Genomic DNA, 24,483 nt, shown 5'->3' on the forward strand with positions numbered 1-24,483 from the left:
CTAAATCAACCAATAATTCACATTTTATAGAGTCTGTGAATGAACCGAAGTGTCATGTCGGTTACGAAGAAATCCGTGGACGCCGTTCTCCCAAAATTTTTGAAAAAAGCAGAGATTGGAAAAAAATGGTAAGCAATTTTAAATTTTACATAGTAGGATTGTGCCAAATTGTTCTAAACTTCATGACGTTATTTTATCGAAAATCCAACTCCAGCCTGACACGAGTGAATACAGAAATTCAACAATCGAAAATCATACTCCCCTGGGTATTGTAAATTCGAATGTTAATTAATATTTTGGTTTGTATTTTATACTTTAACATGTATGTATTTATATTGCGTTTTAATAAATCTTCCACTGCTTCGACAAGAAAAAACGAATAAAAAGGTGACATTGAATTCGCAGCGAAATCACGACGAAACGAATCGAAATCGATACGACTCAGACCGAAATCGTGACAAAAATGAATCTCGAATTCTCAACGATACACCGCGAATTCGCTGCTCTTTCGCACAGATTCGGCGGTCATTTAGCTCTGTTTTCGACGTCGATTCGATAGAGATTCTCTACGATTCGATGCTGATGCATCGCAACGATATGGCAGAGATTCGTTGTGTTTTTGCCCACTGGGTATGACATTCATTTTGAGGTTTTATGTATGACACGCAGGTTTCACCCCTTGGTTACGTGCACTTTACTGAATTTTTCCCACGAATTGAGGATGCGTCATGTTGACGCCGTCATCCGTCTCAATATCTTGTCCACTTAACCCAATACATTGTTTTGTTCGAGTATCCATATCCTTGTTTAAAATGGTTTTGGGTGATAATTAAATAATTCATAAATACATAAATTGACGTCAGTCTGATTAAACTCAATTGTTACATACAAAAATATTTACACGATTGCACAAGTCTAACCAAGGGGTACAAGAACAAACAAACTTATCGTTAATCAATCAATTAAATGAATTATGTATTACCACATTCTTAAATTTCAGTCAATCACTGTATGTAAATATTTTGAAACTGCGCAGTTAGTTCACTGCATACTTACATATTTATTGTGCATATATTCATAAATCTCTCCATTTGATTCGATCGGACTAGTCGGAATCATCGAGGTAAACAGATTACTTCACTTTTCCGTCAATTTGTCGTAAGGATGAATAAATTTTGAATGACAGTCTGTTCAAAAATTTAATTTTCATCCAAGAATCAGTCATCTCGATTTCTGAAGAAAGATTTTCGTTCACATTCACCCATTTTCTTTTAAACTCATTTCATTTCACTTCATCGAACTTCATTTCTTACTTCGTTCCATGTATTAAGCATGGGTGAAAAATGAAAGGAGTGAAAAATCCTTTGATTCAAAGTCATTCATTTGGAATGACGGAATCTTTCAATCATTTTCATTCAAATCACACGAAATTCATTTTCGTTCAAAATTATTCATAATCAGTGACATGAATGAAGGTGAACAGGTATGTTCCAGTGGGGATTGTAATACCTAGTTTTTTAAGGTACTGGCCGACATGGTGGACTTAAGGGACGCTTTCCCAATTACAATCCCTCTCGATGAAGCGAGTCATGAAAAAAATAATGTTACCCTGAACATTTCTGACTATTCGATTAAACCAGGTATGAAATGTTTTTCATAAATCTTCGAAAATAAGTTAGCTATTAGAGTTTTAAGTAATAGTCCAATAGACATAATTCTCCCAGGCCAATAAGTTTAATCCAAGAGAGCGATAATTACGGACTTTTATTTCGAATTTTAAATTGCTCTTAACTGAGGCGGGGGACTGTTAAATTTCTGGATAAAGAGCGATCTAATCAATTTTTATTGAATTACAAAATCAAAATAATCTTTTCCCATTGATGAATTTCTGCTGTGCTTAAGTCAACAGTTATAAATTATTCATAAATTACGTAAAGCAAAAATCGAGATTTTCTCGACCCCCCTTTTAACATGAGCCCCATATCCAGACACGATACCATTGAAGCCCTAGGCCCCCTCTCCTCTCCCTGATTACATGATTCATGAACGGCCCCTTAGTGTAATTTAATTGGTATCAAATTAAAAACGTTTTTAAAATTAAAAACATTCAAATTTGGCGAATGTAGCGCCACGCTACGGCGCCAAACATGAGTTTTGCACGGAAATAAGAATGGATCCTTCATCTGGTGTCCTAGTAGATTATAAAAAACATAGTGAGTACCCTGGACACGACTATCACCTCGAAAGTATCCCTAGCAAGACGACATTTTTGAGAAAATTGTTGTCCTTCAATCATACAAAATACTTATGAGTATGTTCAAAATGTATACCCCTTTCTAGGAACGACTTGTTCATTTTGTGCTATGATTTTTAATCATTTCCATGACTTTTGTATACACTATAAATATAATAAAAGCAGTGTTAACATTACTCAAGTTTGAGTAAAAAACGAGGATGAGATGTGTAACAAGTATTAAAATTTTTTGAACGGTTGAGAAAATTTTACAAAACACTCGACAAATTATGCCCAATTGTTTTGATTAATACGAAAAAAATTGTTGTTCCCTAAAACTCAATCAAATTCTGAAGGCAAGATTTTATCAATATCGGAACGATTTCTTTATTCTATGCAATGATTTTTAATCATTTTGGTAATTTGTGTGTACAATATTGTTTTGACTTTTTTTACATGTTTGCGCATTTTACAACGTTTTTACGTATTTAAATCTATTTTTAAGAATTAGTTTCCATCATGAGTTTTTTCATAATCTGTTATTTTTACATACATATGTACGTGCATAACTAGATTTCGCTACATACATATCTAACAGTGCGATGGTGTGAAGTGTAACCCTCGGATTTGTTTGAAATTTTGAAATTAGGTGATCCAAGTCAATACAATCAACGTTTCTTCAGACAGTTTGTGCGATAGTCAGAATTTGGCAAAATATTTGAGGCCAAAGTTGAAAAACGGGCGATTTTTACCAGGCAGAGGAACCAAACTCAATTTAAATTCTCTTCCTGTGCTAAAAATCGCATATTTTTTAACTTTGCCTTCAAATATTTTGGAAAATTCTGTCTATCGCACAAACTGGCTGTAGAAACGTTGGTTATATTGACATGGATCGCCTAATTTCAAAATTTCAACCAAATCGGGGGGTTACACTTCACACCATCGCATTGTAAGACATACACGACTAAATAGAATGTTTGAACTCGTGTTTAGCCGTTATCACGAAACATATCCTATTAGAAAATTAGCTAAAAGCAAAACATAGATTGACATTTTCATATAACTTGGACATATGTAGATATGTATGGACAGTTTAGATACAAATTTATTATATGTAGAATTGAGACTTCATTTACTTTTAAAAGGGTAATATACATACTTAGGATTAGTTTTAAACGTGTGGTCTGCTTGAACAAACTTACGGCAATACCTGCACAGATACATAGATAATAGGTATGTGTGTGCATATTTTATTTACATTCGACTCAAGTCTAGAAACATGGAAACACTCAACTATGTATCTAAAAGGCAAATGGCAACCTGGTTTGAAATCCTACCTAGCGGTTAGCATGAAACCTGTGCTTTTAGAAAATTAGTTTACTTTAAAGTTCAGCCTTTTTCCGACCGATATGGATATGAAAAACTAATCGGCCTTCAATATCAGCGAGTATCTGTTCACAATCCTATCCGATGGGCACACTCTAAGAAATCTGGTAATAAAGTGCTATGATACGAATTATGTATGTACGCTTCCATAGTTTTTAGTACTCAAAATTATATTCAAAAATCCTACGGCCATATTTACATATACATATTCTTTAAAGTTAGTGTTTTGTAATTTTCACTAGAAATGTAATGACGCCTGCGGTCTCGCACCTATTTTGACGGAACTACGATAACTATGTAGCCTTAGACAAATAATTAAACACATTTTTTAGGATTTTTCATTTTTTCATAATGTTCAGCTTAAACGAAGTTATGACGAAATCCGTGAGCGAGAATATGTATTTTTCTCCCTTTCGAGAAAAATTTCACGGTGAAAATGAAAATTCTCGCTCACGTTGTCCATCATAAATTCGTTTAAACTGAACATTATGAAAAATCCTGACACATGTTTAATCATTTGTCGAAGGCTACAGAATTATCGTGTTTTCTCCTAAATCGGAGCGAGACGGCTGACGTCATCGCATTATGAATATTAGAAATTATATATTATGTATCCAAAACCCTGCATATTACTAAAATTAAAGTTTTGCCCCAACGGTAACTAATTATCAACAAGTGGTAAAATATTACCACCAATTGGTGGAAAGTTGACTGCTGAGTAGACCTTATCTAAATACACCACGTTTCTAAGAGTGCATAAATTTATAACTTACTGCGCAAATGGTACATATATTTGAAACCAATTCATATTCTATTCATAACATATGTATATGTAATTCTCCGAGTGGTCTGCAGAAGCCAATAAGTTACATTCGACTCTTGAAAATTTTGAAACAGTAACGAAGAAAAAACGAAAATTGCATGAATCGGACTTGACTATTGTAAAAACCAAGCTATCACCTACCCGGAGTATAGTGTCTTTACGTTATATTTAATTGTGCTTTGCTCGTTGGAATTAAGAAAGTGACTGAGTGAATATACGATTATTTTATCTACTTAAACTAGATTTTATTTAAATCAATTAAACGATGGTCAACACAATTCAGAGCTCTGCAACAACACGAGTTGATTGATGACTTACTTTAATTATAAATTGATCGTGGGCAACAAAAAAGAACTAACAATTCATAAATTTGACTGCCTACCACGACGACTAAATCCAAAATGTCTGACTCTGACAACGACTAAAACTCGACTGTGTAGAATTCTACTACCTACTTACTTACTACGACTTAACAAAGAGAGACGCGCACCCAAAAATCCCACCCCCGTCGTCTCCATGGCAACCACCACCACGACACGGGGCAATTGTAGACGCGTATTCAATAAATTTCATACATAAACTTATGTTACATGTAACAACTATCTTCCCAATTAAAAAATGTATCCCTTACTTATCCTCTTTGCAATCGGAAGTAGTACCAGTCTATTCGTGGATAAGTTTAACCTTCATTTCATCCTGGACCAGGGCGAGGAGGGTATTTCTGAACATAGAATTACACAAAATCACTTACCCCTCTCGTACCATCACAGTATTAAAAGCATACGGAATTTTAATTTAAATTTCTCCTACTTCGAAAACCATATTCATAGGTCCAATCGTCCAAAAATAGTACTAGTTTCAGAAAAATCATTCTCATTCTCGTATCATTTTACCTACAAATATTTCACACCGGAATATATATTTCTCTTTCGATCTGACTCCGTCCAGTACGACGACAAACTTCCCCGTTTCATTGGGTCGTCCAAAATATTATTTTTCAGAAAAGGCGACATCTTCATTCCGTGCTTTCCCTGTCGCACTTTTCGACCTGGAACATTTCTCAACAAGCAAATTTTCTCATTCGAACTGATCAACTCGATTTGGCACGAACACAACGAGATCAACATGCAATGAAACATCCTCCTTGCTGATCCCCGGGGTCACAATCCTATCAAGTTCGACGGAACGAATTCTTGTGGCCCGAGCCCAAGGACATTCTACCCTTCGGAGACTTTAAATCCGTGTCTAAGCTACGTGATCGGAACGCATCTAAATTGCACTACTGCGCACGAAGATCACTTCAAAGCTTCGGACGACTTGATTATCGCGAATATCAAGTTTAATTTCGTTTTAAACAGTAAAATAATAGGAAAGCTTGATTACCTCGAGCAAAAATTAGTTACTTTGTTCCTTAGAAAATTTCGATTTTCAATCGTTACGCAATTTCCAAAAGCCGAAAGTAGTTATGGGAACGTTTTAACGCCATTTGATCATTCGACGTGGATTCTCCTGTTAACCTTTTGTATTACAGTAACCATTCTAATTCAATTTAACCGAGATATGCGCAAGCTCCCTAAAAACAAGGCCGAATTCGGGGCTATATTCCTCCTTGATTTAGTGACATTTATGTACGTCAATTTTGCTCACTCTGACGTACCTTTCGAATTTTACGGATTGACATTGGACGACCAACAAAACCATGTTTCGCCGAAAATATATAAATGTCTTGTAAGATTAGGGGAATCAGGGATATCGGGGAGATGGGGTGCCCTTGAGAGTATGATGGTGCAGCTACGTTTCATGGCGTATTTTGGACCAGAGCTAAAATCAAAGTTATTTCGAAAATTCAGTTCCAACCTTAAAGAGGGAAACGTTCAAGTCTCAAATTCGCACGAGGGAGCGTTTCCCGCGCTGTTTTACTTTCTCGGTTTGTGTGCGACGGTGATAGCGATGGCGGTGGTAGCTTTGCTGGTTGAGTGTAAACTTGTGATCAAAAGGGGTCTGGCGAGTGTACTAGCTTTTATGCGATTCCTAGGCGATTACGCGGGCTACTTTTCAGTCAGGGTGAAAATTGTAGTAAAGAGGGGAATGCGAAAGTGGCGGCTATGGCTAACTCGATTTGTGGGTAATGTGTGAAATTAGATTAGCGCTAAAGTCAAATACGTACACTCCTAGAAATCCGGTACCAGTAGCTATTCATTTACATACGAATTATTGATTCTATAAGTATGGAATTATTGATAAGTAATGAGGTACAAATAAGTATAAGGAGTAATAGCTATGTAGATATTGAAGTCCTGCAATCTTTGTGGCAAATGTTTACCGGCCGGTGTAATTTTAATACCCACCCGTAGTAACATTAATACAGAGAAATCAATGCCTACGTTACAAAATCATATTCCAACTCGTAAATAAATTTTAAATAGAAATTTAAAATCTTCACATTTATGCACCATATGTACACAGGTCGTAACTATAGTTACGACCTGTATAACGTTTTTCAAAACAAATATTCAAATTAATAATTACACTATTCGAATTTTTATCACCAAGTAATATCCTGCAGTAAATATGTGTGCACATACCTACCACAGGATTTTCTAAGAAAGTCAAGAATTGTGGAATTTGGAGGTATTGAAAAGTCAAAGTTCACTAGGAATGTCTGGCCAATCCGACATACAATAAGAAGAGCTGACCAATATGCAAATATAAAAATGTATATAGAATATACCGTAAAACCTCTATTTATAGCCATATTCTAATTATAGCCGGTCTCCAAATATAGCCGGATCTAGAGACCAAGATTATAAAATTTTAGCCGGGTCTCTAATTATAGCCGGGTCCCCAATTATGGCCGGGTCTGAGACCCGGGGTCTCTAGGGTCTCATTTAATGGGCCAGACTTTTAATTGAAATCACATAACTAAATATATTGAAATTCCATAACTTGAATTTCCATTACTTTATATGCCCTAAAACAACCTCTATAACTGAATCCATCAGACACGGAATTTCATAACTTATGAATTCATTGATATGCAAAAATCCATCAAAATAGTTACTCTTGAGGTATCCCTTGCTCTTCTAATCAATGGTAAACCATACAATCATAATCTAGGAGTGCACAGTAGTAGAAATCGGAGACACCAAGGAATTTTGCAACCACTTCACTGTCAGAAATCTGGTATACTCGGGCTGGTATTGATTTCTCGGTATTATAAAGTTGCTACCGCTTGGTATTAAAATCATAATTTCCTACCGACATTGTAAAACTTTAATAGCGAACTGTGATGTGTTACACCGTATTACTTATCAATACCACTTTGGTAGAATCATACATTTATGATAGCCTGATAATGAATACTTGGTATTATTTGGATCTTGGATTTCTAAGGGTGTTCGAAACAAAATTTGTTAACCAGAAGTATGGGGCCTAAGCTCCAGGATTCCCAAGCACAAATCATGTACATAGTTGAGTCAATAAATGAAAACACTTTTAGAAAACGAGTCCAGTGGTGAGCCACATAATGGTAAGCCTCAAGCATATGAGCGTTGTTGGACAGGGACTTCGTCTCGTTAGATTGCAAAATAATGCTCTACACCGACATATGACCTCGTTCCAACTTTAAAGAAGCTATCTATGTAGGTTAACTGGAGCATTAACCGGAAACTAGTTCCCTAAAAAGTGAGAAGGGGTGCCGGGGACCGTTGTTTCCTGCGGTCTAGGAATTGCAATAATTTGGAAAGGTTTCAACATCAGAGAGAGGACGCCATGACCGTTCCTGTTGGGACATTGAGCCTTCGGGGTCTGCCCTGCCAAGGCCGGCAGGCCGCCTACTTGTTGACGGAATTTTTTTATAAAAAAATTCAAAGAAATGGCTCATCTTTTCCTAAAATTTCTAAAGGCAAATCTTCGAAATTGAGTAAAATGTATGATTCAGAAAAGTCTGGCAGATTTCAATTTTACAGTTTTTAAATTGAATTAAAGCACTGGAAATTCAAGTTATGCGATTTCAATATATTTAGTTATGTGATTTCAATTAAAAGTCTGGTGGATTAAAAATAACCCGGAGTCTCTAATTATGGCCGTTCATTGCCCATTCAAGAAAAATTAAGCACATTATGCTAATCAACGAATAAGTTGACCTACTGATTCTTACCCATTAATTTCAAGTTAATAATTTATATAATCATGACAGAAACTTAAAAAAAACTGCTAAACCTCGTTTCAAGATGTAGATTTAATGTGAATGGGTTACTAAAGTCATATCTTGCTCAATAACAAAACTCAAATTGGGTCAGCATGATCTTGTAACATCTAAAATTTAGCCGGGTCTCTAATTATTGCCGGTCTCTATTTGTAGCCGGGTCCGTTACCCACAGCTTTGGATTTTAGCCCCGGCTATAAATAGAGTATTTACGGTATGTATGTACTTACATTTAATTGATAGGTAAGTAGATTGGCAGTACGTATATTACAGATTGATTTGATGGCGACCTACTTATGTATGATTAGCCGATATGCATATGTACAAAATAAATTCAGGTTACAATTTTTTTTAGCACGAATACATACAATCATATATAAATTAATATTCAATGCTCAAATATACCTAGTGTGCACGATAGATATGATCTTAGTTTCAATATACTATTGATATTACATTATATGTAATTATAAGATACAGTTCAATTTACATTTTTTAGTACACACACAACCAAAGTACATAAAGCCTTTAATGTTTACCAATGTTTAAAGAAATTTACAATAAATCCATTTCATTTGGGCATATTCTTTGTGCATACGTACATATGCAAATGAAATTGCATGTAAACATGTACATATGTACATATTTGAACAAAGATACGATGGATCGATACTTCATTTCAACAACTTATTTACTTAAGATTGATTTCTAGTTGGTAAAGTTAAGTAGCTACGAATGTGCGCCATGGTATTTAGGTATATATGTCTATATGTCTAAATATGTATGTTCCTAAAGCGCGTTGATTTTGCTTTATTGAAATTAATTTCACTAAGGTACGTGAGTGTATGTAAAATTTAAGAATGCTGATTATTTTCTAAACATTTGCATATCCTGAATAATTTACTAATTGCAAAGCGGGTGAAATCATTTATGCCTTAAACCTGCCAAAATTACACCGACATAACCAAAGAAATAGTGTAATACGTCATTTGCGAAATCATCTCCAACCTCGTCTCATTCTTAATGAAACAGAACGGTCCCAGTTCAATTCTCAACCTTTGACAACTCTTAACTTGTCGACTTCTATACTTGGATTCCCCCACGCTAAGATTCCATGCCCTAATAACGTCTCCCGACTGGTAGAAGACGTCCCCAAATTGACGCACGACCCAAAGGATAATGACGATCATGAGTATCGCACAATTGGCCACAAGTACCGTCAAAGTGATTGGGATAAGTCCGGTCATCTTGATTAAAATATAGCCACACACGACGCCACCCAGTATTTCGACCAGAAATGAAACGGGTAACGTGTAATAGATAAATTCGTTCGTAACCTTGGCAATAATACTTAATTGTCGATATTTGTGAAGATCCATAGAAAATGGGAAAAATAAATTTCGTCCAAACATTATCTTAGGATTTTTTGTGCCAAAAAGTAACACATTTTGGCAGGTGCGAAACGCCTCGCCGATCGTGAGACAGAATATTGTGCCCAAAAGTAGTATCGTTGCGCAATGCATGGCTCCGAAGAACAGGAAGCATACACGTAAGAGCAACCGTAAATTTGAAGGTATGAATGTGGCGGGACGAAGTATGTGGTATAAAGGATCGTCTCGTTGCAGCAGGAATGGCAAGGTTGCCGCTGTAATTGGATATGTTAACACGTTTGGGATGAATCCGTGAAAAACTATACCGACCATGTCATATTGTGGGGGGTCGGACCCTGAAAATTTAGGGGACATCCATATAACACTTTATATTGACACATTAGATACATGGAGCAGCCATGGACGCAAAACTTAACATTACGATTACTCCTTTTTTTGACTGTAATAATTAATTAGAAGTATACGTCGACATATCGTCGTACTAATTCATAAAAGACCTAAGTGCAGTCGATGCTGAATTCAGAAAAGACCTAAGTGTACAGAAAAAAGGTAAAAAAGGACCTATGTGCAAGTATGAATTTACTTATGGCTAAATCTCGCGATATACGAAGAATCGTTTTGACAAGATATAGCCATAAGTAAAATACATACATACTTGCACATAGGTCTTTTTTTACTTTTTTTTTGTACACTTAGGTCTTTCCTGAATTAAACACCGACTGCACTTAGGTCTTTTATGAATTAGTATGCCATATTATAGCGTTTCTATGACTTATATCTTATCAAATAAGTCATACGTCATACTTTTAAGTTATAAGTTACATGTCCATGGCTACTCCCATGTATATAATAACTTACTTGGCTCAAAATTGGCATCAGCTGTGTTCTTCATCTTCCAAAGGTTCCCCAGTCCGAAGCGGAGTTCGTCTATTTTGAAAATATAGGTGAAAACGTTTACCACGCTGATTGTTAGAATCGACTGAAACAAAGAGAACATTAAGCCCGTGGTCAGCGTAAACTCTGGATCTTTCTTGTACGCCAAAATTTCCAATACAACTTTAACCGGAATGGCACAAGCTACAAAAATAACGAGAGCGGATTGGGTGTACCAGGGAATCAATTTAGTTTTACGGGTAGGGATGGGGTGCTTATTTTTACGGTCCCATGTAAGGCGTTGGTGGTACAGAAAGGTTTCCAGAAATATAATGAAATGTTCCAACGTTTCAAATCTGGTGAATGTGTGAAGTCTTGAAGTTAGGAATTTAATAAGTTTCTGCATTTTTTTGCAATTTCAATTCGAAACTTTCGAACTTTACTTGCACAAAACCGGTGTGATTCACGCTGGGCCAGGCTAACTCGATTGGTTGGTAACCAATGAAATTAAATTCGTGCTAAAGTCAAGCATATGCACTCTTAAAAATCTAGTATCCAAATAATATCAAACAGTATTCATATCAGTACCCAAGTGGTACTTATAAGTAATACGATGCAGTAATAGGTCGGTACTAAAGTTTTTATAAAATTTCTACAGACCAGTATAATTCTAAAATCAAGCCGTAGCAGAATTAATACAGGCTTTATACTCAACTTGTTTTCCAAGGATTTTATAAAAGTCTTCTACAATCAGGTCGAATTATTAAGGTCATGGAGCACTGTTTTACTGTCTAAGTGGGCAGCCTTTAACATACGTGTATAAATGTTAGCATGTAATCGTACTTACTTATCTGTATGATTTTAGTTTCAATATATGTACCACTGATATTTTACGTATTTAATATACAAATCCAATGTACTTCGAAAAAGCAGGATACAAAGATCAATTTAATTTAATCGTTTTGTAGGTAAAAAAAACTGATGTAGAATCGTTTAAGTTGCCAATATTAAAAGAAATTGACGATAAATCTAATTCATTTGGGTATATGTACATACGTACGTACATACATACATACGTACACGTATATATTTATGCATATAGACTGGCATGAAAAAAATATATATAAAGGTTTGACTGATCGATACTTCATTTCAACAACTTATTTATTTAAAATTATTTATATAATTTCGTCAGATTGTATATCTTAATACGTATGCAGGAGCTTTTGTCTAGATGAAAAAGCGTTTTATTTGACTTTAGTGGGATTAGTTTGACCAAAGTACCTGAGTATGTACACATTTGTAAGTAAAATTGCAGAATTCGGATTAAAATAAGAATCCCTTTCCCTCTTACAAACCTGGTACGTATATATTTACTAGTATGTCCTCAATTGGATTCTGCCTGTACTCGTCGAACCTCAGTATTGATTTGAGGAAAACTTTAATACCAGTTCACTCGTATTATCAAGCCTTGACGATTTGGTGTCAAAGGGCACCGGTGAGTGGAAAGCGCATCAGCAGTGGGTCGCCCACAAATATGTACATAGGTATTAAAAATGTACCAACCAGCTAGTAGTTATCTCTAAATAAATACCACCACGGAGTGTATATACATAGGTTCGTCTTCACCACATTTTTAGCAGTGTATTGTTTTATAATTGGTTATGCATGTATTATTGGTTAAACTGAGCATTATGAACATGAACTGATCATTTAAAATCTTGAAGAACGTATTTAATTATTTATTAGCTCACCCTGCGTAGCACCGGAGCTATTGAATTCCTCTTGTCCGTCCGTCTGTCTGTCTGTCCGTCCGTCTGTCTGTTAACGAGTTTTTTGCATGAATTGATGCTATTTAAAAATCCCCTTGACCATTAGTGAATATGTTAGGCGCACCATTGGTATTGAACAAATCGAATCGAGTTTTTTAATAAATTAATAGCACAGTTGATATCTAACAATCGGTAACACAAAATGATGCGAAATAATTGGGGGATGGGATGGAAAACGCACCAATAGTGCAGAATATCCGCGAGAAATGATCATATAATTTTGACAAAGTTTTCGAAATTTTGTAACACGGATGGTCGCTAATGCTGCACTAATGGTGCAAAGGCCTGCCGGGTATGTTGCACCATGGGCGCAATAATATATACGAGTCATGATATATTTTGTCTGCTTATTCCGCACCTTCGGTGCAAACTTCTGTCTAAATTATTATGACAGGGTGAGCTACTTTTAACGTTATTTAAGCCTACATATATGCTTATTGCGATACAACGAAATCGGAATGAGACCGCTGTCGTCGTCGCAAGGCCGTTAATTTGATGTATATGAAAGTCATAAATATTTTTCACAAGAAATTCCAGCAGGAGCATACCTTTAAATGTGCATCGCTGTGAGCATTCATACACTCTTAGCAAAACGGTATTGAATCATCACCAAACAGAGTGTATATATGACTTAACCGGAGCGGTGAAAACGGGCAACACCGCATAGTGAAAAATATGCACCGTTGTGGTGATGAAAACTCACCACTTGGAATCAAACTATTACACTCTAAATAAATTTGCTTAAAATTTACTCAATTTTGAGTAAAATTGCCACCAAAGCAACTATTGAGTAAAATTTACCCTGACAAAGGTAAAATTTACTCAAGGTTGAAAGATTTTTGGTCAACCTTGAGTGAATTTTACCTTTGTCAGGGTAAATTTCGCTCATCAGTTGCTTTGGAGACAATTTTATTCAACTTTATTTACCGTGTACCAACCCCGGGGAGAAATTATTACCAAATCAATACCCACAGAATATAGATTCTACCAGAAGGATCGATCTTATGTATTTGAGTGACGCTTATGGAGGAACGGGAGAGCCAACCAAATAACTCGGTGTACATTTGGCCCACCTCGGGGATGGCACCTCCGCATCATCATCATCGCCACATCTCCTGGCATCAATAAATGATGATGAAAGCACATAGGTGGCGCTGGCACCCCCATTTGTGCACCAGAACACACCATTCTGAGCTGCGTCTCCACAAATTTGATGCTCTACGAGGGTGTGTTCTGGTGCACAAATGGGGGTGCCACCGCCACCTATGTGCTTTCATCATCATTTTTTGATGCCAGGAGATGATAATGATGCGGAGGGCCATCCCCCAGGTGGGCCAAATGTACACCGAGTTATTTGGTTGGCTCTCCCCGTTCTTCCATAAGCGTCACTCGAATACATAAGATCGATTCTTCTGGTAGAATCTATATTCTGTGATCAATACCACATGGAGTGTATACATATATGACTTCACCACTTTGCTAAGACTGTACATATGTATATTAATCTGTCATAACCATACTCAACATTATACCCTCGTCTCCACAAATGTCTCCTTGTCCATACCTATCATATCTGTCTCCAGCCACTGCTGAATATGTACCTGTAATTAAATCTACGAACCGGACCAGCGTCCATACAGTCACGGCCATCAAGAAATTCAAGGTGGTCAACAATTCAGCCCCAAAAATGTGCGAGGAACTTAACCTAACCTCGACATTTTAGTTGGAAAAAGTGCTATAAACGTGTTGATCACAGAGTTTGATATTTCGGAAGAGGGATTTACTTGTACAGCGTTGGTTAGAGTAAAGCTGGACACAGTTTGGGATTCATTGGCACAGAATTTACCTGTGTCAACCCCCCTTTTCAAAAGAAGAATCAAGCAGTCAGGAGCGTTCAAGCCTCGTGGTGGTTTGTTCCCATTTTTTGCTTTTTATTTTTGAATTTTCTTGAATTAAAAAAAGAAGAAAGTAATTTTTATTAATTTTAAGCTTCGAAATTTTCACTAAGGTTGCCACCACCACCACGGAAACTTTTCAATGCCTTATCGATTATCCATAATTACCAGAGCTGGAATAATCCTGATTAAGGATTATGGATTTTAATCCCGGATTATGGATTATTAATCCCTAATCCGGCAACCTGAGTTTTTTGTAGATTAATCCCAATCCATAATCCCGATTTTTCTGGAATTAGAATTAATCCGGGAATAATCCCATTTGATTTCATTAATCCATAATCGTGATTACGGATTACAAATCCTGATTAATCCCAATCATGATTACTAATCATGATTATTAATCCAGATTAATCCAAATCATGATTACTAATCATGATTACGTATTCATGATTAATTCTCAATCTGGATTACTCAGTTCACTTCCCATAGTTCCATTCATCCCACAGTTGACAGTGTAGCTTGAAGTCTCAAGTTCTCACAATGTTGTTCTGTCAGCTACCATTTGAAGAATCAACATGTTCTCGCTGCATACATATATCAATTGAAACTGGCGTCATTTTTATGTGAAACCACGTAGTTGAAATTTTTTGCGCTAGATATAGTGTAAAAATCATTAATCACCAAATTAATCCGGATTATCAATCCATAATCATAATCCCGAAATTTTCAGAATTTATGGATTAATCCGGATTAATCCTGACATGAATTAATCTCACGAAAATAATTTAATCACAATCCACATTGCATCCAATCGCATCGTTTTGTGGTTAATCCTTAATCCACCCTCAAAAACCAATAATCACCCAGCTCTGATAATTACCCATATTTCTTCGTTAAAATCCGTCCAATTTGTCTCAGAGTAACTGACTCTGCCTAAACATCAAACTCTGTGGTTTGAGCACACTGTATAGGGAAATAAATCATGATTATTTTGTGCAAATGGCAACACAAGCTTTGCAGTATTTATTACAGGTAGAAAGTTGTTTTTCTACGTAGTATAAATACTAGTATTGTCGTCACGTATTTATGTAGGACTAAATCATTAACTACCTGCACCTGGTAAAACCACGTAGGTAATATAATATTGTCAGGGTTCGTAATACTTACTGTACTTGCGGGTGGTTTGTGGTTTCATAAATTTTCAGGCGTTATTACACCATTTAAAATTATTAAACGGTTGGCCACCGACGCGTATAAAAGTGAACGAATTTGCGTCAAGTTTTTCGCCAGTTTAGGGACAGAGAGAGAGAGAGAATTTATTAAAATTTGTAAACTTTAGTATATGTAAATTTCGTAAATATTTATTTAATCTATTGATTGCTGTATAACATTGTAACACTCACAAAATTCACATAATTACAAAACAATAAGCTATAATTTACTAAAATCATCAGGGTTTAAGTGGATAAATGCCTAAATTGTCTCAATTTTTCCCTAAAGGCTTATTCTCCAATCACTTATCTGCCAATTATTTGTTAATTCAATTTATTAAACTTCGTTAGATTTAAATACTTATGTACCCAGTTAATTCTTGCTACTAATTGTCTCAATTTTCCCTTAAAGGTTACTACTTTACACCTTGAGAATGTGGGATCCTGACACTTTCGTTAAAGCTATCGTGAACCTTCCTGAATGCCTGAATACCCTGACCGACCGATTGGACGCGATTCCCTGGCGAGAGGGAGAGGTCGTTATGGATTACGGGTGTGGCACTGGTCGCACCACGGTTCCGTTCCTCCTCCCGAAAACGATGGCTACAAATTCCAAGCTTTTTGGCGTGGACAAATTAGGGTTGCCGCGGGTAACGGGTCGGGTACCCGTTACCCGCATACCCGCACGATTCTTGCGGGTACCCGTTATCTGCGGGTAGTGAGAACTACCCGCACGGGTAACGGGTAGTTCAGTTTTTATTTAATTTTGGACATAAATCAGTTCACAAAGAAAGGTAGCATCAAGTTAGTCTATTTACCAACAACAGAGTCAGTTTATTGTTTATGCATTTCAAAATTTGCCATTTGCCAGCAATTAGAGTTTGTAACGAGCGTGTCTTTTCGGAAGCCTACGGCAGCCTCAAACACTTTTTGCGTTCAGATAATTCAGAGAAATTATTGTTTCTCAAGCAGAATTCATCTTTTCTTAAATATCGGTACTAATTTGGCTTGTATTTCTGCGTATTTATGTAACACTGACGATATCTTAATTTTTTCGGGTGAAAATCGTCGATAATATTGAAAGCAAAATTGGAGGCAATTTTTTAAAATGAAAACTGAATTTAAATCAAAATTTCAAAAAATCAAACTACCAATGGAATCTTTTCTCAAGCTACACCAGGATTGTTAAGCGAGTTCTATCAAAAAGATAAGTCAAAATTAGAAATCACGTGATTCTTATCTTTCGCTGACTAGTCACTTTGAAGCAAAATGTCGCTGCAAAGTTCAATTTTTAAGTAAATGTTCTTTTTTTTCCTTCACTGGACGTAAACCATGCTGGACTTTGACCTGCCCTCCCCCACATAGTTTTCTTCAAAGGGGCCATTCACTGGAAAGATAAGTGTATGTAATTCCTAATTGCTGGCTTGATTTTTTGATACAGCTCGCTAAGAAACCCGGTGTAGCTTCAAAAAGGTTCCATTGTAAGAAAAATGTTATGTATTAAATGGAAATAAATAATGACATCTACCTAGCAAATTACGGTATGCGTTACTTGCTTCACGTTATCTCAAACTACTAATCAACCCAAATGAGCAAATAATTGATTAAACCAAATTTATTCCGTAGCTTGGTTGGGTTTTAGCTTAATTCTCATAACGGGTAGCGGGTAACGGGTACCCGCACGGGTACCCGTGCGGGTACGGGTAGTTGGACTGCGGGTAACGGGTCGGGTAACGGGCAGCATTTTTGCTACCCGCGGCAACCCTAGGACAAATCCTCCTCTATGATCACCGCGGCGAACGAGGGGAACAAAAGTGACCAACTTGTCGTACGCGGTGGGGAACCTTTTAGAGGATGGCGGCTTTCCCCACGTGGGAGTCCAGTTCGACAAGATCTTCTCGTTCTACTGTCTCCACTGGTGCAAGGAATACAAGTAAGTGAGGGAGGATTTTTATTTTATTTATGCAGGGAAAATGGAAAAATGAGGCTTCCCGCTTCCCAAATAAGATTTGCCCTCTAAGAAATTCAGTATTAAAATAATAGCAAGAGGTATTTATGTACAGGGTGGTTAAAATGTCACGCCACAATGGAAAATTTTTCAATGGGAAAAGTCCCAAAATCTCCATTAGTTACAAGATTTGGGATTGAGATTTTTATAAATTATTATCAAAACTGATGACAAAATTCTTAAAATGTTGCATTTTAGAGACAAAATTTCGGTAACTAATGGAAATTTGTGGATTTTTCCCATTGAAAAATTTTCCATTGTGGGGTGACATTTTAACCACCCTGTAAATATGACCGTAGTAAAGTGGCAATGATTTCTTAAGTCAGATTTTTAGGATCTCCTCATGACACGACACAATTTTTTTTACCTTCACAAGTTTCCTAAATGAGTTGTAATGCGAAATAAGACCTTGTCGTGAGCACGCTCAATGAGAAATTAAATTTATTAGTTTTTTAACCCGTCCCGCGGACAAATTCTGGCCAAGTTTTACTCCATGCTTAAACCGGGAGGGTACACTTGCCTCGTGTACGTAATTGAAGCTACACTCTTACTGCACCAGGAAATTGGCAAAATGCCAAAGTGGACGGGATATATGAAGGTATAAAAAAACGTTTCTTTTTCATGGGTTAAAAACCTTTGTAGGGTTGCCGCGGGTAGCGGGTCGGGTACCCGTTACCCGCATACCCGCACGATTCTTGCGGGTACCCGTTATCTGCGGGTAGCGAGAACTACCCGCACGGGTAACGGGTAGTTCAGTTTTTATTCAATTTTGGCCTAAATTAACTCACAAACAAAGTTAGAAGCTCATCAGTCCCTCCATTTGCACAAGTATGATTGTATTATTTATTCACTTCAAAATTTGTCATTTGCCAATAATAAGCGTTTATAGCTAGCGTGTCTTTTCGGAAGCCACAGCAGCCTACGGCAGCCACAAATACTTTTAATGTCCCGAAAATGCGGATAAATTATTGTTTCTCCAGAATAACTTGCCTGCTATAAAATAACTGGACTAATTTGACTTGTATTTGTGTGTATTAATGTAAAACTGACATTAATTTGCGCCGTGAAAACCCTCAAGCCGCTTGCAGACAAAAATTTAATTTGTTGACGAATTTTTAATGAATACTTCATTGAAACCAAAATTTCAAAAAATAAAACTAACAATTCAGATAGAACCTTGAGACAAGCTGTATACACCAGATTGTGTATATGTAGGTAGCTAGTACATAATATCAAAATATCAAGCCAAAAATTACGGATCACATGATCCTTATCTTTCCGTTGATTGGCCAGTTTGAAGAAAAATATTGGCGGCAAAGTTCAATTCTCAAGTAAACTTTCTCCATCTATTTCCTGCAATGGACGAAAACCATGGTGAACGTTGAATTCTGCCCCCTAATAACATTTTCAACAATCGGAAAATTCAGCGGAAAGTTAAGTGTCATGTACTTCCAAATTTTTGAATTTATTTTTTTATATAAATTGCTAGGAAATTCCGGTGTAGCTTGAAAAAGGTTACATTGTAAGCCGAAAAGTTTGGTTTCCGAAATATCTAATGACATCTAGCAAATTATAGCATTAGTTACAGGCATAACATTATCTAAAACTACTTATCAACCCAAATGGGCAAATAATCTATGAAATCAAACTTATTCTGATGCTCGGTTAGTTTTTAACTTAATTCTCATAACGGGTAGCGGGTAACGGGTACCCGCACGGGTACCCGTGCGGGTACGGGTAGTGGTGCTGCGGGTAGCGGGTCGGGTAACGGGTAGCATTTTCGCAACCCGCGGCAACCCTAAACCTTTGTACATAAATTCACACTTTAGGAAATACGGGATCATCTCCCGGAATGGATTGAGTACTCTCAAGATGCGCAGAAAGAGTTGGAAGAATCCTGTAAAGAAATTGGGTACGAGAAAGTGGAAAGTTTCGTGCACAAGAGTAACGCGAACCTAACCTTGGAGGCCTTCACGGGTAAGAAATTGGCATAAAGAGTCTTTGTTAAAGATGTCAGAAATTTGGTAAATGGCCCGATAAACAAAGCATAAAGTGTCGTGTAAAATTTCGATGTTGCTACTGATTTATCGCTAATTTGCTAATATCGGCCTTGTAACAAGAATTTTAATGTTTCGGGTGACGTAAATGCACGGCTCTAGCATGTAAATATAAATTGGATAAATATACTCTCCTTCAATTTAATTGAGCATTCTGAGAAACTGTCACTGCCAGTCTTAAATTCCCCCGTCACCATAATTTGAGAAAATTTGACAGGGGCGTAGTTTCACAGAATTCTCAATTTCCGCAAAACCTACATGGATTGAGATGTAGGAATGAGAAATAACGGTATTGTGCAAAAATAAGGTGACCCCGGCCCCACTCGAAAGGAGCATCTTCCGGTATAGCCCCAGATATTCTGCCTTTGAACTACGAAGCCAGGCACATGATTGCACCCGTCAAATCTCACTCATACTTTCTTCCCCACAGAGAGTATGTGTTATCGTATGAATTTGTCGTTGGGATTTCACACTGGCCCCCAAGCGCTTAACCAAACTATTAAAATTGGTTAATGGGGTTGGATTTTATTTTGCCCCAGACGGGCTTAATTTACCCCAAACACGCCTATCTAGACGAACTACTAACTTTTCATTTATATATTTTTGCAGACGTGGTCATGTCGCTGAATCCATTTTTGAGCCAGATTCCCTCTTCTCTGTATCCCGAGTTGAAGGCGGACTACGCCAAGCTGATCCTTGCCAAGGGAGATGTCGTGCTGAATGGAGATCAAGAATTTCAGTTTAATCGCGACGTGCTATTTGCCGTATTTCGAAAACCAGGAAATGAAAATTGTTCTGTGAAAAAGTAAATCTATTTTTCCCAACCTTGCAGTGTTTCTTCAACAAATTTTATTACAATCATTCATGTATACGGTTTCTAAAATTCTGTGGTCAAGCTCCAAGAATAAAACGTAGCTGTATACTCAAATTTGCATACATGAAGGTACATATATGTAAAAAAATGAATAACGTAGGGACAAATACATATCAATGAGGGCCAATTAATTTCCACAATGTAGTGGGCAAAAATCATTCGATAATTGTATCCCATAGTTAATATAATTCCCGTTATTACCAGTGATGGTAGAGTTATACGTATATTACCCGGTCAGTAATGATTTAATACCAGTTTTCTAAGAGTGTGCGTACCCATGTACATAGTTTGCACATACATATGTATACACACAACTATCTGCCCCAACCGCTTACTTTTTCAGCGAACACATTTTATTCGATTTAAGTATGTACACACCCATTCTGAGGGATTTGTCAAGAAGGTGCAAATTATGTACTGCAAAAGACATCATTATGCATAATCTAATACGACCGATTGGGTACTTTGTCAAACCAGTTTTTCTACCTTCACCCGCATTTCCTTAAACTCGTCCAGCTCTCAGGATGGAGGTCTCCCAACGCGTACTTTTCGATTTTGACCAAATTAGGGTGAATTCAAATTGCTTCACATGAAAATTGCAAATGATACTATCTGCCAATTCGTAGGTTGAGCAGAGATATTTTCATCTGAAAACTACGTAATGAGGGACAAATGTTGAATGTGTGCAATTTTTCGAGCTTAGGTCCCGCTTTCTCCTCTTTGGATGCAAATATCGTGACCGTTGGGAGATTTTGTCTTTTTCAAACTTCATATTACATAGATTTTTGATTTAGCGACAGTAGTGACCCTATCCTCAAAATCTGATTATATAAATATGTATATGGTCAAAATCTGTGAGCATACGCTGGGAGACCTGAATTGCAAGTTTTCGCCAAAGTGACCCCTCTGAATTATCATATGTACAGTACATACATTTTGTTTGAGGTATATTAACCGTAAATCCGTCTGGTTTTTTGATAAAATGGGAAGGATAGTAACCCCGTAGACGCAAACAACTTACATATAAATGCATCTTATGTATGTACTTACATAATTTCGGCGTGGAGAATTTTACTTTTAATCAAATTGCCAACCTTTCCCAGTCGCTGGGTAACCCTTGTCAAGCAAACAATTCAATCGCAATATGACCCATATATAGTGATCATCCCTAAATATACGTCACATATTTAATTCACATTTTAGTGAACCGAGTAATTTAGAATTGACAATTTTTTTCAATTTTTGCTTGACGAATCTGTAAATTTATAAACCTATGTACAAAATCCATAGGCTCTTTTTGAGGTACTTAATTCCCAAATTTCACAATGTTTGTCACTAATTATGCAATTATACTTATCGCATCGGCGAATTTGGTGATGTGTGGTGTTAACCGGCTATCTGTGACACGGGAGGGCCGCGTAAGTATAAAATTTTCATTTATAAATTCTTAATGTATGTACAAGTACTTTAAATTTTTAATGAACGAGTTGCTGAATTCTGGAATTATCTTACAGCAAATCCCAACTGGGGGTGGCTGGTTGAACTGCTACTACTGTAATGTGTACACGAGTGGGGGCCAGAGTACCGGGGGAGGATGGGGCGGGTACTACCCTTGGAATCCAGGTTTCGGTCATCCGAGTCAATCACAGGGGAACACTCTTCAGAACAGATGTCCAGTGGGACAAGACTATAGTCAAAAGTTAGGACGATGTGTCCAGATTTGGGGGGGAATCCCACCTGGTACTGGATGATTAATAATTTTGCAATTTTACATAATTTAGTCGGATCATATGACTCGGATGAATGTACAATTTGTGAAGTAAATTTAAAGCGAGAGTATTTAAAATGTATATATCGTAAATATGTGTAGATTTATAATAAAGTAAACACTAAGAAACTAAATTTTGCAGGACTTGATGCTATTCAACCTAAATTTATGATAAGCCTACAAATTTTGTTCCAAAATTTGTAACAAAATTTTAAGCTGTGACAAGTTTAAGCTAGAGTTTTCATGTTCATAGCAATAAAATATGTACATGACCAGAATCCGATACATTTTATACTCTATTCAATTCATACATATTTATTATGTACTTTCAAAAACTGGCTTGGAATCTATACACGCGTGTATAAATTCGAAGCCAGTACATGCATATTTTTCTATTTACGCGTAAATACAAAAATATTCATGTACCTAATTATTTTATTTCATGTTGATATTCCCTAAGATTCAATACTGGAACAAAAAATTCCGAACTTTCATCCCAAGTGGTTTTAGTTTCCACTTTTAAATTCTCAAATTTATGCTTTGTAAGTACATAATTACATAAGGTTTTTTAGCCTATCGAATCAATTATGTCAGAATTTCATTTTGTTTTATTTTCGGAAATTTAACTTATTAATTTACGAAATTTTCATGGCTCCCGGCAAGGTTGATTGCATGGCTAGTCCTCGAGTGAGACGCAGGCCCAGTCGAGAGGGTGGAAAATAAGCCGGTCGGTGTGGTTAAAGAGGGGACACATGTGCTTGTACGATATCCAGTTGGAGCACACGTAAAAAGAGTGGCAGTCGTACGGGTCGGCTATTTGTTGACCGTCGTACCGACATTGAACTCGACATTTTACGCCGGGAAAGTCGATGAGAGGGATGTGAAAGTAATATTGTCTGCAAAAAATAAATATATAGTTTGCAAATTTTAATTGCAAAATTTTTTAATTTCACTTAGAAATCCAGAGTTAAAATAATACCAAGAGGTATTTGTATTCATACATACATGACTAAACCAAGATGGTATTGATCAGTAATACGACATATTTATGTATGTAGTAGCTCGATATGTACATAAGTTTTACTATATCGCTTGAAACTATTTAGGGACGGGTAAAATTTTAATACCCAGCGATATCAATTTTAATACGAGAAATCAATACGGGCGGGAATTTAATACCAGATTTCTGACTGTGTAACATTTAAAATTTTATGTATAAACCTTCTTACCCCAAATGATTCCAGTGGAATTTTGGTCGTCGTAGAGGGCGAGACGGAGAAGGACGTGGAACACATTGACTAAGAAATCGGATCTCATTTTTCACAAATTTCCAAAAAAGGGATGAGAAGCATGCGAGGATGTTATTGCACGAATGTGCGAATCCAATGAAACATTCACACCCATACATACACCAAAACATAAAATGTGTAGTTAATATGTAAGCATTTTATATTCATGGAGATAATTATTTCGCGAATGTGCAAATTTTGCTTTAAACTTTGCAAAAAAATTGATAAATGGTTCAAGTAATAAATGTTGATTATTAATTTGTTTCTCCTGAAACAGCAAATTTATAACTTTACTTCTGCATGTAATAGGTACTGAACTAAAGTGAAATCAGCAATATGTAAATAAGGACGGGATTATGCAATTGACAACGATGTGTGCCAATTTTTATCGAGTGTTTCACATAACTACCTAGATACGTAAATCGTTTAAATTTGTTGTGTAGAACACAAAAGGTTGGAAGAAAAGTTGATTCCCTGGTCATGGAAAAATTTTTCTGGGAAGTTATTGCAAAATAAAATAATCAAGTTTATTTTCAAGGTAAGTTTCAAGATAATTTAAGTTTTTTAACCCAATTGTTTAAAAATTTAGTTAATCCGAGAAACAAACAGATAATAATTTTATCATAAATCTAA

The 24,483-nt window shown here is 36.4% G+C and overlaps 1 protein-coding gene and 1 long non-coding RNA gene across 5 annotated transcripts; one reads left to right on the forward strand and one right to left on the reverse strand.

Moving 5' to 3' along the window:
• Window positions 1-1,006: 1,006 nt before the first annotated feature.
• On the forward strand, window positions 1,007-20,847 carry LOC110861942. 4 transcript variants are annotated; one of them, XM_022111075.2, is made up of 6 exons: window positions 1,007-1,123; window positions 1,523-1,640; window positions 16,267-17,787; window positions 18,311-18,460; window positions 19,692-19,839; window positions 20,529-20,847. In XM_022111075.2, exons 3-6 carry the CDS (start codon window positions 17,638-17,640, stop codon window positions 20,726-20,728), a joined length of 648 nt encoding a protein of 215 aa, XP_021966767.1. In that variant the 5' UTR covers window positions 1,007-1,123; window positions 1,523-1,640; window positions 16,267-17,637; the 3' UTR covers window positions 20,729-20,847. The 4 variants fall into 4 exon arrangements, with proteins under 4 accessions (XP_021966767.1, XP_021966770.1, XP_035700993.1 ...); XM_022111078.2 differs by lacking the exon at window positions 18,311-18,460; XM_035845100.1 differs by lacking the exons at window positions 1,007-1,123; window positions 1,523-1,640 and adding an exon at window positions 10,658-11,173.
• Window positions 20,848-23,146: 2,299 nt separating this feature from the next.
• Window positions 23,147-24,454, reverse strand: LOC118433304. Its single transcript, XR_004833303.1, has 2 exons — window positions 23,791-24,454; window positions 23,147-23,457 (listed from the first exon to the last, which is right to left on the reverse strand). It is a non-coding gene; the product is annotated as an uncharacterized LOC118433304 (long non-coding RNA).
• Between the last annotated feature and the right edge of the window lie 29 nt (window positions 24,455-24,483).

This window comes from Folsomia candida, unplaced genomic scaffold (assembly GCF_002217175.1).
Source record: "Folsomia candida strain VU population unplaced genomic scaffold, ASM221717v1 Fcan01_Sc047, whole genome shotgun sequence".
Taxonomy (NCBI): domain Eukaryota; kingdom Metazoa; phylum Arthropoda; class Collembola; order Entomobryomorpha; family Isotomidae; genus Folsomia; species Folsomia candida.

Bases quoted from the DNA above. Each gene is read 5' to 3' on its own strand.
- LOC110861942 (XM_022111075.2), top strand. From the start codon at position 17,638: ATGATCACCGCGGCGAACGAGGGGAACAAAAGTGACCAACTTGTCGTA. The intron at 18,461-19,691 runs GTATAAAAAAAC...TTCACACTTTAG, and splicing joins AGTGGACGGGATATATGAAG to GAAATACGGGATCATCTCCC. The intron at 19,840-20,528 runs GTAAGAAATTGG...ATATTTTTGCAG, and splicing joins AACCTTGGAGGCCTTCACGG to ACGTGGTCATGTCGCTGAAT.